Source organism: Lontra canadensis, unplaced genomic scaffold, assembly GCF_010015895.1.
Source record: "Lontra canadensis isolate GAN:19392208 unplaced genomic scaffold, GSC_riverotter_1.0 scaffold32, whole genome shotgun sequence".
NCBI classification, from domain to species: Eukaryota; Metazoa; Chordata; class Mammalia; order Carnivora; family Mustelidae; genus Lontra; species Lontra canadensis.
Window position 1 is genome coordinate 5,766,205 of NW_022631026.1, and position 14,412 is coordinate 5,780,616.

General features: G+C 51.2%; 1 protein-coding gene across 1 annotated transcript; it reads left to right on the forward strand.

The window, feature by feature from the left end:
- The first annotated feature begins 7,685 nt into the window (after positions 1–7,685).
- ID2 (inhibitor of DNA binding 2) lies at positions 7,686–10,111 on the forward strand. The gene is made up of 3 exons (XM_032866785.1): positions 7,686–8,154; positions 8,467–8,530; positions 9,344–10,111. Exons 1-2 carry the CDS (start codon positions 7,807–7,809, stop codon positions 8,521–8,523), a joined length of 405 nt encoding a protein of 134 aa, XP_032722676.1. The 5' UTR covers positions 7,686–7,806; the 3' UTR covers positions 8,524–8,530; positions 9,344–10,111.
- Positions 10,112–14,412: the final 4,301 nt, after the last annotated feature.

A 14,412-nucleotide genomic window follows, 5' to 3' on the forward strand; every position in this document is an offset into this window, starting at 1 on the left:
TCGAAAAGTTAGTAGCTTCAGACAACACTTTCTTCTCTCCTAATCTTCTTGCTTGGGCCCTAGGGAGCAGTCTCGATTGGGGTATCTTGGATTGGGGCAGTCAAGTAACAGCGGGGGTGAGTCAGCTCAATGCTTCTCCGAGCATCAGAAAGGTCTTCAATGATCAATTACGAACATGCTCCCAAAAAGGGGGGAGAAAGGAGAAAAAGAAAATATCAAGAAAGAAATAGAAGATATAAAGAACCAAATCAAAGTTTTGGAGCTGAAAAATACAACAGGCAAAACAAAAACTCATTGGATGACCTCAAAAGTGAAATGGAGTGGGCAGAAGAATCAATACACCTGAAAATAGAACAACAGAAACCTCCTGATCTGAACAACAGAGAGAAAATAGACTTTAAAAAAATTTAAAATTTAAAATTTAAAAAATTTAAAAAGCATAGTCTCAAAGATCCCAGAGGGACTATAGCCAAAGATCTAACAATCATGTCAACAGGATCCCAGGAGAGAAGGTGGGGCTGAAAAAAAATATGTCAAGAAATAGTGACTGAAGTTTTTCCAAATTTGGCAAAAGATTTAAACCTACAGATTCAAGAAACTGAGAGAACCCCAAACTGGAAAAGCACAAAGAAGCCCACACCAAGATACCTCATAAGCACACTTTTAGAAACTAAGGACAAAGGAAACAGGCAGAGACAAACGCCACATTATCTACAAGAGAAAACGCAATTTGAATGACAGCAGATTTCTCATCAGAAACCATAGCAGCCAGAAAGAAGTGTCAGGACATGTTAAACGTTAAAAAAAAAAAAAAGGAAAAAAAAAGAATGTCAACCCACAAGTTGAGATACAACAAATATATCCTTCAGAAATCAAAGGGCAAGCAAGACCTTCTCAGAGGCAGGAAATCTAAAAGAACAAACCCTAAAAAACAGACTTACCCTAAAAAAATGTACAAAGGACACTTTTGAAACACACACACACACACACACACAAAAAACTGATAAAAGAAAGACTATTGGAACATCAAGAAGGAAGAAAGAACAAAGTAAAAAACTAAAAATGTGGGTGAATGTACAGACTTTCTTGTCGTCTTGGGTTTTCAAAAAACAAATGTAGCGGTCCTCAGCAGGTCCAAGATGGCTCATTCCCACCTCGTAGACAAACTGCACCAGCTGCAAGCTTAATCTGTGAGGCCAGATGACCAGAAGCTTCTCAAAATGTGTACAGTTCACCACTTGCATCAGCAGCTCCTTAGGACGCTTGCTGAAAAGGCTGTTCCCTAGGCTGCTCAACAAGCCCACTGAGTCGGAATTTCTAGAGTTCTGGGCTCCAGGACTCTGTGTGTAAAGATGATTCTTTCATACACTAAAGTTTGAAAAGTCTTCAGATCATTTGTTAATAAAGGGTCAAGCTCAGTCACTCAGAGTTAAACTCTTGAGGAAGGTGAGAACAAAGTTCTTTACAAAGTCCTAGCTGTGGGCAATCCAGCCCTGCAGGACTGGAACAAAATTCAAGGTAAAAAAGTAAAAAAAAATGAATCAATAACCCCGCCGTGTGGTCAAGGTCACACACTTCTGCATAGTCACAGGGTGATGTCCTAGGGAGTGTGGGCCCACAGTGGGATCTGTCACCCATCTGTGCCTCGGTTTCTCCTTCTGTAAAACCTGGACAGCATCTACCCTTCCTAACTCATGGGATCAGGAAGAAGAGGAAAACAGGTGAGCTGTGAATGGCTTGTAAATTATTAGTTATTCTACCCAATGTGAATGTTTAACCTCCCCTTAAAGAGGGCCATTGTGTTGCCCTTTTTTCTTTGAAATGGAATGTTGGTGTTCTTCAGACTCCGGAAAGACAGGCATGGTTAAATAAAATGTACGACTTAATTCACCCAGTCTTTCCTCCAGTGTCCAGCACAGATGGCCAAGGCCAGCACTGAGACAGATGAGGTCCCACCTGCCACAGGGTCAGAGGTGTTGGGAAGATGGCAGGACCCCCAAGAGCTGAGGACGAGAACCCAGGGGCTGCTCCTCCAGGGGTCTGCAGGTCCCCGCAGGCCTTGGGGTCCCCAGCACTCACCTCCCAGAGGAAATGGGAGATGACCCTCCAGCAGCCAGTCATAGCAGCGACAGGGGACAGGTGTGCATGGGGGAGTGGGGCGGGTTGCAGAGCCTCTGCTAGATTTCACTTTAGCCTAGAAGGAGGAGGTCTGTAAATTGACCTTTGGAGGGTCAGGGGTGGGGGCAGAATCTGGGAGTGAAAGCCTCAAGGTCATGGGTGGGGGTGGGGGAGAGAAGGGTGGCCTATTTTATAAACAGAAATTTCTCCACCAGCCAACCTGAGAGGGCAGTGATTAGAATCACCCGAGCTGGCGCCGCCTGGGTGCCACCAGGCCCTCGGGCGATGGACAGCGCCGGCCTCCCGTCACAAAGGGGCTGCGCTGGGCCCCAGTCCCGGTCCCCGCGGCCGGCCAGAACCGCGGGGGGCAGCGGGGAGGCCGCGGGAGCCGAGCGCGCACGTGGTGCGGGGCGGGCGGGTTCCTCCCCACTGAAGTCATGGACTTGGCGCGCTGCGTCCGGGCGGGCGCGCGAATGCGGCTTTGGCCAAAAAGGGGGTGGGGTGGGGGTGGCGAGCGCACAATGTGTTTCTTGTTAGGGACCCGCAAGCCGGGGCTCGGGTGTTGCTTTTGGTGCCGCATTATAATAGGAAGATGGAGCCGGACCAGCCCTCCCTTGTCGCCGGCTGCAGAGGGCTGCTGCGGGTTCCCACGGACGCCGCTGCGTTCAGGCGCGGAGGGCGCGCGGCGGGCGGCCGCCGGGGATCCCCGCGGTGACCAGAGCTCCCCGCGGGGGCCGGACCCCGCTACGCGCGCCTCGTGGCGCAGACTCGGCGACGCCTGCCCCGCGCCCGCCAGATCGCGGGCAGTCCGGGATTGTTTTCTAAGACCTTATCTCTTGCTCAAGTTAATTTTCTTTTTTAATTTGGTGACCGGAACAAAAGTCACAGGACGATCCTCTGTGAAAGCCAAAGCAGCCACCAGTCGGGGCACTTCACAGCATTTGTAACTAAATATTTGCTGGGCTGGTCGCTAAACAGGCCCCTCCGCCAACTTCCAACTCCTAAACTCTGCCTTTTTTTTTTTTTTTTTTTTTTTGAACGGGGCGGAAAGGGGTTCTCCCTTTTCCCCAAAAAAAGATCAGGGGGGGGAAAACAGGTTTTTTACCCCGGCCCCCCCCCCCCCCCCCCGTGCTCTCGGGATCTCTGGGCAAACAGGACCGCGCGCCAGATCGTAGAAGGAATTAGGGCAGGATCCTGGCGGGCTGGGATGTGTGTTAAGCCACGGTGGTAGCTGAAGTGCTTTGTTAATGCAATTCATTAGCTGCCTGCGACAAGAAGTAGAAGAGGCTAGGCAGGTCTTCAAAAATAAAGGAGAAAAATAAACATCCTCTTGTTTGCTTTTCGTGGCTTTACTCATTTTCTTCCCCTCCCATTGCCCCTCATCTAAGGCTGTTTTAAACCCAAATTCGGTTATCTGGTTTCAGGGTAAGGGCTCCCTCTTGCCAAGGTATTAAATAAACAAGTAAAGCCAAAAACTTGAATCCTTATGTAATCCAGATGCTGTTTCCTCGAAAACCACAACAAACTCTGCGAAACCAGATAACAGGATCAGAACAGTCGTGCCCCCCCCCCACCCCGTTTTAGGGCCAGCGGCAGACATCCTAGATCAGGAGCTCCTGTCCAGGACAGCGATAAATAATGGCTGCTAACACTCTGAACTGCAGATGAGCACCCTTGAGGGATCCGGATGCCGTAAACTGTCCCGGAATGTTGGCATCTGGTTCTTAAAATGGAACTTTCCCTAGAGATAAAGCCGGGACTGAGCCGGCGTCTGCGTCCGCGGGCTGGCTTGGAAGTTTCTGGCCTCTCGATGCTCCCAGTTGAAAACGCCGCACTGGAATGGGGCTGAGAGAGCCGGCTTTGTAGTGGTAATGAGGGCGCAGACGCGGGTCGGCCGGCGCGTAACCGCTCGGAGCCGCGGACCCGGCTGCACATCCTTCCCCTCCCCCGGGGCGGAGGGCTGGTGGGGGCTGTTCTTGAAAAAGCGGATGGTTTTTCAGTGCAACCTCCAAGGGTTCCGCGGAGCCAGGCGGGGGGAGCGGGGACAGTGGGGGCGGGGTGGGGGGGTCCTTCAAATGTATTTTTAGGAGTCCAGCATCGAGGTCATCCCCGCGAAGATCCAAAGGAATAAATAAACCTCGCCATCCGCTAAGACGGTCACCTTCTCCCCATCCGTTCCTCCCTCGCGCCAGCCCCACCCTGAACGCCTCGGTTGCAAAAACAAACAAAATCAGGCAAAACCTCTTGCTTTGGCAACCTCTAAGCCACGTTATGCCTCTGTCGGCAAAAGCTTTCTTTCTTCTCCCTCTCTCGGCTTTTTTCTTCTCCCCGGACTCCCACCCGCCCCCCCCCCTTTCCTGTTCTTCTCGGTCCTCTTTCCTTCCCCCAAATCGCTCGAAACTTAAGACGTGCGGCGGCTGCAGGTGCGCGCGGGCCGGGCGGCCCGGCCGGGGCGAGCCTGGGACGGCCGGGCCTCGCAGGCATTGATCAGCTGGGCGCGCGCGCTGAGTGACGGCGCGGTTGCCATGGCAGCCGCCTGAGCGGCGCCGCGAGGACAAGGCTGCAGGGCGGCGTGAATGGGCGGCGTCACGCGCCTGGCGCCAGAGAGTCTGCTCCGGGGCTCCGGCTCCGGCCCCGCCGCGGCCTGGCCCGCGCGCCGCCGCCGCCGCCGCCGCTGCCAATTCATCACCTGTCAGGGATCACTCGGGGGGTCACGGGCCGGAATGGTCACAGCTGTGAGAACAAAACCAGGGGGAAGAAAGGCGAGCGCTCCCGATTGCGCCAGATGTGCGGGGAGGACCTGGAGCCCCCCCCGCCCCCCGCAGGCTCCTCCCGCCCCCCGTTGCATCACGCCGGGATTGCAAAGGCGGCCCGGAGGCCCGGCGCGCCCGGCCCGGAGCTGCTTCTGATTACGGCGAGGGGCTGGACGCGCCGGGAGCCGCCGGCCGGGCCGGGAAGGAGGCTGAGCGAGCGAGCCCTGGAGCCCGGTCAGGGGAACTTCCAGGGTAGGCGTGCGGCTTGAAACGGGGGGCGCCCCGGTGAGTAAGCCGAGGGGACGGTATCTCCACCCCCACCGGAAGCCCTTCACACCTTCCCGCCACCCACGGATCGAGCAAATCCAGGGCCCTTTCTGCAGCTGGGACCATGTGAACTTTAGAGGCCTCAACTGCGAGCCCACAGAGACACCAATGGACAGATTTTTTAATGCCTTGTACCCCCACCCCGAAAATGCTCCAACACCATTTTCTCCAGGGAAGCATCATCTTAAAGGTAAAATCGTCTTCGGCTTGCAGACACAGATGCCCTAGGAACTCAGGCCTTTTTTTAATCATTAACTTCTACGACCTCCTAATCCCCTTAAAATGATCTTTAAATGAACGTCGAACCGGGCAGCGTGCCGTTCGAATCCAACACGATCAGGCCGACCGGACTCTGACATGGCCGCTAAAGAAAGAAACCACAAAACTTTCACCATGTTGAGCAGTTTCACGGCATCAGGCTACAGAAAGCGATCATGGGAGAAGGCACTGCCTTCATCAACTTTGCGAGTGTGCAAAGTAATACCGTACAACGCTCATTACGAACCAGCCCGGAGCCTGGCTGCTGGGGTAATGAGGCTGGCACGGCTGTTAACATACGGTGTCCTTGGAAAAAGCTAGGAATGCGTCAGTATCGCAGAGCTGCAATGTCCAAGAATCACAAGTAATAATTTGAGAATCCCAAAGATGTTTGTTTACATTGGCTATTATTGTAAAATAGTCAAAGTATAACATCATGAACCAAAATAGTGTCAAAACAAAATCTGTTCCACTGTGGCACGTATGTGACAGAAACACATGCACACAAAGTACATCAAAAGGCTCGAACTGTGGGGGACTCGGGATTAAATCATTTCCAGACTTAATATCAGAAGAGAGGCTGTTCATCGAACACTCGGGAACAGGGTAGCCAGCAGCTTTTGCCGCAGGACAGTCCCTCAGCTGAATCCTATGCTGGTCAGGAAGCCATCCACCTCCATCCTCCAAAATGAGGTGGCTTGGTTTTCTCAAAGTGACAGGCACCTCAGCAGGACCCACTGCCTCCCTAAAGAGAAACCCTGGGGCAGGCACGCGGTTGCAATTGGTGTCAGAGACTGGCCCACCGGCTGAGGAATTAATCATTAATTGAAGGACAAACTACAGGTTCCCCATGATCAAGCTTTGCTTTTTCTCCTCTTCTGCCCCCTTCGTCTTTCCTAAATGCAAAGAAGGTGACGACTGAAAAGACTAGTAAACAAGATACTGACAACAATGACGTTTTTCCTTGGGTTTTCGGGCTTTTTGTATTCTGGGGAAATAGGATTTTCAGAACACAGCTCATGTACTGTAGTCTTCAGTGAGACTAGAATTGTGTGAATTAACTGAAAAGGCCTTAAGTGGCCGCAAACTTTAGACAGCAGGAATAGCTTCTTCAGGATTTACAGAGGGAAAACAAGGGAAAAAACCAAACGTGAAACTGCGCCCAGGACGAGGGCTGAAAAGATTTCCAACGTCACCCATGACAGGATTTTTATTTTTGATAGTGTGAAGATGTCGGTCACTGGCTGGGGCCACCTGCCTTTCACAAAACTTTAAAAATACTGTTTAAATGCTGGAATGTGACACCAGAAATCAGGATTGGTGCGTACTTAATCACCTCACTTTGCCACCCACACTGCAAGTTCACAGACCCGCAGCCTCTCAAGGGCAACGTATGTAAATACAGCTTCGGTATGCAAATTTCCCTAATGATTTCCGATTAATAGGATCATTACAGTAGCCCTGCCTGTTCTAGAAGAGGAACCCTGGAAAATGTCTGGCCTCTCCCAGCTCCTCAGCGATCAGCCCGGTTCCAACAAGCACCCATCTTACTGAGTTTACCAGTAGCGCCTCCCGTGTGGCTCCGGGTCGCACGATCCCCCACACTAAACCTTGTCGTTGAGGGCTCGCGGGGGCGTCTCGTGTTTTGTTGTGTTTTGACATGGCTCAGTCTTATCTTCGGAGACCGAACTCTACACACGTCTCTTGCCGACGGCAAACGTCTCTGCGTTTTTACTTTCTTCAGAAATGCTTCCTATCTGATGACATCCCGTGGGTCGCGGGAACCGTGACTTTCCCTCTGCTGTGCGGAACTCGCTCGTGTCGCTGTGGTTTTAGGGTTCCTGAAACCTCCAGGACGGGGAAGGCTTCGTCGGGGGACACCCTCGGGCAAGGGTACTGCTCACCACTGGCATTAAAATAAAGATGCACATTTGGATTCCTGGGGTCTCCCCGCCGTCCCTCCCCCACTGGCCTCCCGGGGCTCTCCGCTCCCCTCCCACCCGGCGCTTACTGTACTCTATTTACCACCCCAGCTGGGCTGGCGCCCGCCCCGCCCACCCCACGGGGATTGGCTGCGAATGCGGAAGGACCGAGCGCTCGCCCCGCGCCCGCGTCCGCCAATGGGGGCGCCCGCGCGGCCTGATGGACGCGCCGCCTTCCACCAATGGGGACGCAGGGAAGCCGGATCGTGTGCCCCCGGCGAGTGCCGATAAAAGCCGCCCCGCCGGGCGCCGGGCTTCATTCCGAGCCGAGCCCGGTGCAGAGCGCAGGAAGCTCCGCAGGCGGCGGCGGCCTGAGCTCCTAGGCAGCCCGCTCCCTCCCGGTCTCTCGCTCCCCGCGCGCGGTCAGCATGAAAGCCTTCAGTCCGGTGAGGTCCGTTAGGAAAAACAGCCTTTCGGACCACAGCCTGGGCATCTCCCGGAGCAAAACCCCCGTGGACGACCCGATGAGCCTGCTGTACAACATGAACGACTGCTACTCTAAGCTCAAGGAGCTGGTGCCCAGCATCCCCCAGAACAAGAAGGTGAGCAAGATGGAAATCCTGCAGCACGTCATCGACTACATCTTGGACCTGCAGATCGCCCTGGACTCGCACCCCACTATTGTCAGCCTGCACCACCAGCGACCTGGGCAGAGCCAGGCGTCCAGGACGCCGCTGACCACCCTAAACACGGACATCAGCATCCTGTCCTTGCAGGTAAGACCTGCTCCCGGTGTCCCCGCCCGCTGCCACCGGCAGACCCATTGTCGAGACGGCCGCAGTCCGGGACTTACAGATGAGCTAATTAACTTTTAAAAAAAAAAAAAAACCCAAATCTGCTATAGATGGAGTCGTGCGTGAAATCGCTGATAAGTTCTGACACGTTAATGCAACTGTGATTCTGAATCTTAGCATAAACGTGTTTAATGAAAGTTGCTGTTCTGTGGGCTCCTTAAAAATAAAAAAAAAAAAAAGGCCCTTTCTTCTTAAGATTGTCTAACACCGCCTTCTATCCCCTTTCTCTCGCAGGCTTCTGAATTCCCTTCCGAGTTAATGTCAAATGACAGCAAAGCGCTCTGTGGCTGAATAAATGGTGAGTGTTTGCTCGTGCCTCCCGTTGGTAAACTGCCTCTTGGAGTGTGTGTGTGCGCCCGCGTGTGTTTTTATTTGTGTGGGGAGGTGCTTTGTGTATCTGCAAAATTGGGGGGTTAGTAAATGAATGTGTACTTAGGGGTATTACACGTAGCCCGCTGTCTTCGTAAACCGCGTCTGAAGGGGCTCCTGGCTCTGGTCACTCAAAATCACAGCACATTTTCCCTTAAAATGAAAAAGAAACGAAAAATACCCAGTTAACTTCCTAGGAAGGCGGCTGAGGAAAATGTGTCCTGGCTTCTGCCACACACGTAAAGGCCTGGCTCTACTCCGCTGTTGCTCTGGTACTATGAGGTACTAACCTCCATCTAATTAATCTTATCGCCGCAAATTCCATAGAGATCCTCCTTCCCTAAAACCGGAGCCTGTTGAGATTGGGCTGGCCAGAGCATTGCTTCCCTGCGCCTGACCCTGTGATGTGGGATTCGGACTTCCCTATCTGTTAACTAAAGGGCTGTTTTCAATCAAATAATTGTTACAAGAAGCAGACTGGCGCCTGTGAGCACAGGCTGTTGGAGATCCAAATAGGAGATTGCGTTGGGAAGTTTTTCCCTTGAGTCTCTGCTATTTTCATGTTTAATTTTCGCTGTCGAGGCCGAGAGTGTGTGTTGCATCTGGACGCCAGGGTTTGCCCAATCTTTGAGTGTTTGGTGGTTAAATGTTCAAACTGCGGCTTCCTCCTGGCGCCAGTCTGCCCGCCTCTGCCCTTAGGTTCCATTCTCCTACAACATGCCTCTCCCCCAATCTTTTGCAGGTGTTCATGACTTTTCTTTTTCTTTGCACAACAACAACGGATCCACAGGATCTTTTCAGGCGCTGAACTTCTTATTTTTCAACCATTTCACAAGGAGAACAACAAGTTGAATGGACCTTTAAAAAAAAAAATGGAAGGAAAACTAAGAATGATCATCTTCCCCAGGGTGTTCTCTGACCTGGACTGTGATATTAGTTATTTATGAAAAAGACTTTTAAATGCCCTTTCTGCAGTTGGAAGGTTTTCTTTATATACTATTCCCACCATGGGGAGCGAAAACGTTAAAATCACAAGGAATTTCCCAATTTAAGCAGACTTTGCCTTTTTTCAAAGGTGGAGCGTGAATACCAGAAGGATCCAGTATTCAGTTACTTAAATGAAGTCTTTTGGTCAGAAATTACCTTTTTGACGCAAGCCTACTGAATGCTGTGTATATATTTATATATAAATATATATATATATATTGAGTGAAACCTTGTGAACTCTTTAATTAGAGTTTTCTTGTATAGTGGCAGAGATGTGTATTTCTGCATACAAAGTGTAATGATGTACTTATTCATGCTAAACTTTTTATAAAAGTTTAGTTGTAAACTTAACCCTTTTATACAAAATAAATCGTGTGTTTATTGAATGGTGATTGCCTGCTTTATTTCAGAGGACCAGTGCTTTGATTTTTATTATGCTATGTTATAACTGAACAACCCAAATAAATACAAGTTCAAATTTATGTAGACTGTATAAGATTATAATAAACATGTCTGAAGTCAATACCTGAATTCTGAATGGTTTTTAAGATCTCTCTCTCTCTAGTTAATTTAACCCCTTCTCCATCCCTCCCGCCACCCCGGAAGCCTTAGAACTTGGGTGCAGAGAAACTTCTTATCTGATGTGTGGTCTGAGCCAGCACTTGGAGGCAAAGGCCTGCTTTGGGCATTTCAAGAGCGCTGACCCAGCTGGGAAGGCTGTAAACACAAGTTTCTCTTAGTCTGCAGGGAAATATTAGTTCTAAGGCTTGGGGCTGTGTTTCAAACCAAGAAACTGCTGTGGCCGGGACTTCTAGGGGTTAGATCACCCAAAATAAATGTGGAGTCTGGAAGGACCACCTGTCTGAGTAGGTGTTCAGACACTTTTGGAGGATATGAAACTGCTTGTGAATCGGAGGGAAAAAGTCCACAGGAGTTCAGGACATGATTTAAAAGATTTCCTTTCCGGGAAGGGCAGAAAAGACCCCTGGGTGTTCCCTCACTGTTGGCTGCCAGCGACCCTGCGCCAGTGGGAAGTAAAGCTGTAATAGGGCCCCGCACTCTCCCAGCCTCCCAAGTTTCCCCTGTACCTCTTCCACCTGTAGCGCACGCAGGCTGCGGCTGACAGGGCTGGGGTGGGGCCCACTTTCCAAGACAGGTGGCTGTTAAATCGCCTTCACCCTTGACTGCACCCCTGGACTGCTGAGGAAGGAAAAGAGGGAGGGAAAGGACAAAGGCCTTCTGAGTCCCAGAAAGAACCTGCGGGCTCTTTCCATTGCGGTCCTCACCTGGCAGCTCTGGGACCCCGCTTTAAAACACGCAGTTAACATGAATAGGTGCTTAAAATTCCTGTGTAGACACGTGTTCCCAAATTGGAAGACACGTCCTTAGGTGTGAGAGGGTGGGGAGGGAGGTTCTGGAAGGACGGGCGAGGTGGGTGGGAACCGGAGAAGGAAGGCGGGAGGCCGGGCGGGTGGGGACGGGCGTCTCACCTGGGGCCGCGCTCGCAGGCCCGGCCCAGCAGGTGTTTGGGTGGCGCCGCCGTGTCTGCCCTGGCGGCGGTGGCGTTTCCGGCCCTGACACGGAATCCGTCCAGGGGAGCGCGGGGCCAGGTGTGGAGGGGTGGCCTCGGGCCGGCTGCCCAGCCTCGCCGGCCTCCCGCACGCCCCGCGGCGGTGGCGCCCGAGACCCTTCCTGCTCCCGGGCGGGCGTCGGCGAGCCGGGCGGGGCGGCCTTGCCCGGCGCCCCCCGCGCCCTGTTCCGCGTCCACGCCGCCGGGGAGCATGTGCTTGGAGCCGCGCCGTCGTGGTGGTTGACAGTCATACCACCGGGGACGCCGCTCGGCCTGCCGCACGGGGGGGTGGTGTCACCCGCGGCGGCGGGAAGCGCGAGGACCGGTCGCTGCCCGCCCGCCCCCACCCCGTCCTTTTCTTCGGGCGCAGCCCCCCGACCCCCGGTCACCCCCAGCCTCAGAGGCCGGTGCTCGGCTCGCCGGCGAGGGGCTCAGACTCGGACCGAGGGGCTTCTGCAGGGGCTCGTGGGCTTCCCGGAGGAAGCGGTGCCGGCGGGGCCCTTTCGAGCACCTGCGCGGTCACCGGGCGCCGGGGGCCGCTTGCCACGTTTGGACGACGACCCCGAGCGGCAGCGGCGTCCAGGAAAAGGGGCGCCTTTCGGAGGAGACTTTCCGCGGCGGAGCGCGGGCCGCCCTTCGGGGTTCGGCCGGTGGAGGCCGGGCGCCACCTGCTGGCCGGCGCGGGGAAGGCGGCTCGCGGGCGGGGGTCCCTGGGCCCCAGCGATCGGGGAGAAATCGCAGGGGAGATCCGGCCTTACGTTGGTGAAAGATTGCCTCTCTGATATGTGTACAGTCGTTTCCACGTGTGACTCTTAGGTCGTCTCTACCGCTTCCTAACTTAGGATCCCCTTTTGCAAACGAGTGTCTACTACCAATTCTACACTCCCTGCTGTCTTGGATTTTAAAGCAAGTATCAGACATCACCCCCAGACTCAAAGAGATTATGACTGGATTGTGGAGAGAAATGAATTGGGAGATCAAATGAAAGCCAGAGAGGTTTCCCTTCTCTTTTCCTTACATTTATTTTATTTTATTTTTCCTGAAGTGCTTAATAACATTAACCAGGAGCTCCACTGTTGCATTAAAGGAATATGGGGTGAAACCCAGCATCCTTGTCTTAGTCCAGATCTTGATGAAAATAAGTCAGTCTTTCTCCTTATGCATGACCTGACTCTAGGATGTTGTTGTAATAGAGAGTTTTGATCCATTTTGGGCAGAACCCTTTCATTGTTAGATGGTTTTTTTGGGGGGTGGTGGATTTTGAATCACAATTTGGGAGCACATTTGGTAAAACATTTTTATTCTATTTATTGATTCTACTTTTCTCTAGTGATTACACTGATTTTTCTGACATGAGTGAGCCTTACATTTCTATACTTAATCCTACTTGAACATGATGTATGATTACTTTACACACACACTGTCGGATTCTGTTAGCCAACATTGTACTTGGAATTTTTTAGAATAAAATACAGCCTTTGGTTTCTTTTCTTGTGCTGTCCTTATCAGGTTTTGGAATCAAGGTCACACTGACCTCAAACAATAAATGTGCAGGTCAGTTTTCATTTAATTGTAATTCTCAAAGCCATGGATAAATCCTCGAAGGTAGGCAAACATGTGGTCTCTCCGCTCTATAGAAACTGGACTCACAGATATGAAGGGCGTAACCAAGGACATACAGCAGTCAGTGCACAGACCCTGACCAGGGTTTTACTTGAATGGTGAAGGGGCTTCTGAGGACAAAGATGTGGAAGTTAATAGGGAGCGTTCTTATCAATAAAACATTTGTTGTTGTTCAAGGATAATTATTTACGGGCCTTCCACATTGTGGTTGTACAGCTCCAGAACTCTCCAAGCCCTTCCAATTTCTGACGCCCTCTGCTCCTGGAAGGGGGCCTCCCAGCCCGGACTGTCTTTCTGGGTGATGGTTCTGCTCATGTTTTGAACGTCTGTTTCCTCATAAAGATCATCTGAGACAGAGATGAGATTTGTGGAGAAGCCCAACAGGTATTTTGTTTAGTGCTGATACTGAGAGCGAACAGAACATCAGTGTGAGGACCTGCGCCGGGGGGGGGCCTTCCTGAAGGAGGGTGCCGACCCCAGCGTGTGGACATTGACCCAGCAGGAACTGGAGACAAGGTTTCGCTCCCCTGTGAAGCAGGGCGTTGGAAGTGAGACCGTTCTCGAAAGCCTGTGATCGGAGTTACAATGTGGACTGAAAAGAAAATTATCCTCCATCCAGGGGGATTATGGTGAGGCCCATCTCTCCCCTGGAACTCAGGAGGGAAAAGAAACATCTCCCTTGAGAATCCATAGCCACAGACCTGCCCTCCTGGGGAATGGAGATTTAAATGTATACTGCCCTGTTCATTTGAGAAATTCTAATGCTGATAAATTAACATAAAAATCGTTCCTGGTTGGTGATACCCACGGGGTGTTTGGAAGGAGCGAATGCAAAACTTCTCCAAAGAGAGACAGAAGCCCTAGATACCGACCACACAAAATTCTCATATTCGATGACTTGCTGAAAGTAGGTTTACAATTAAAAATTTTATAACCTACTGAAAACCAATTTACAGTGAAAAAAATTGGTAGATACGATGAAGAGAAAGATTAGAAACCAAAGAACTGTAGGCTCTAAGGTAAGGGTAACTAAAACGGTTCAAGAGAAGAAATCAAAGAACTAATTAAAAACATAAGAAAATCGCAAGGTACAATCACTGACATTGAAAACCCAATGGAAGGTTAAAACCCAGATTTAAAACTACTAGAGCGTTTCTAGATGGTAACAATGAACGTCTGAAAAGGAAATTAAGAAAACGATTCTAGGGGTGGGGGGCCTGGCTGGCTCAGTCTGAAGAACAAAGGACTCTTGATCTCCGGGTCCTGAGTTCGAGCCCCACACTGGGCATGGAGACTATTTTAAAAAAGTAAAAGTAAGAAAACAATTCCATTTACAATACCATCAAAATAAATAAAATACGTAGGAATTAATCTAGCCAAGGATGTGAAGACTTGCACACTGAAAACTGCAAAATGTTGCAGAAAGAAATTAAAGAAGACATAAATAAATGGAAAAACATCCCATGCTCATGAATTGGAGATTTTAATGCTGTTAAAATGTCAATTCCACCCAAAGCAATCTGCAGATTCAGTGCAATCCCTGTGAAAATCCCAGTGCCATTTTTTGCAGAAATAGAAAAATTCATCCTAAAATTCATATGGAATTTTAAGGGACCCTGAAGAGCAGAAGC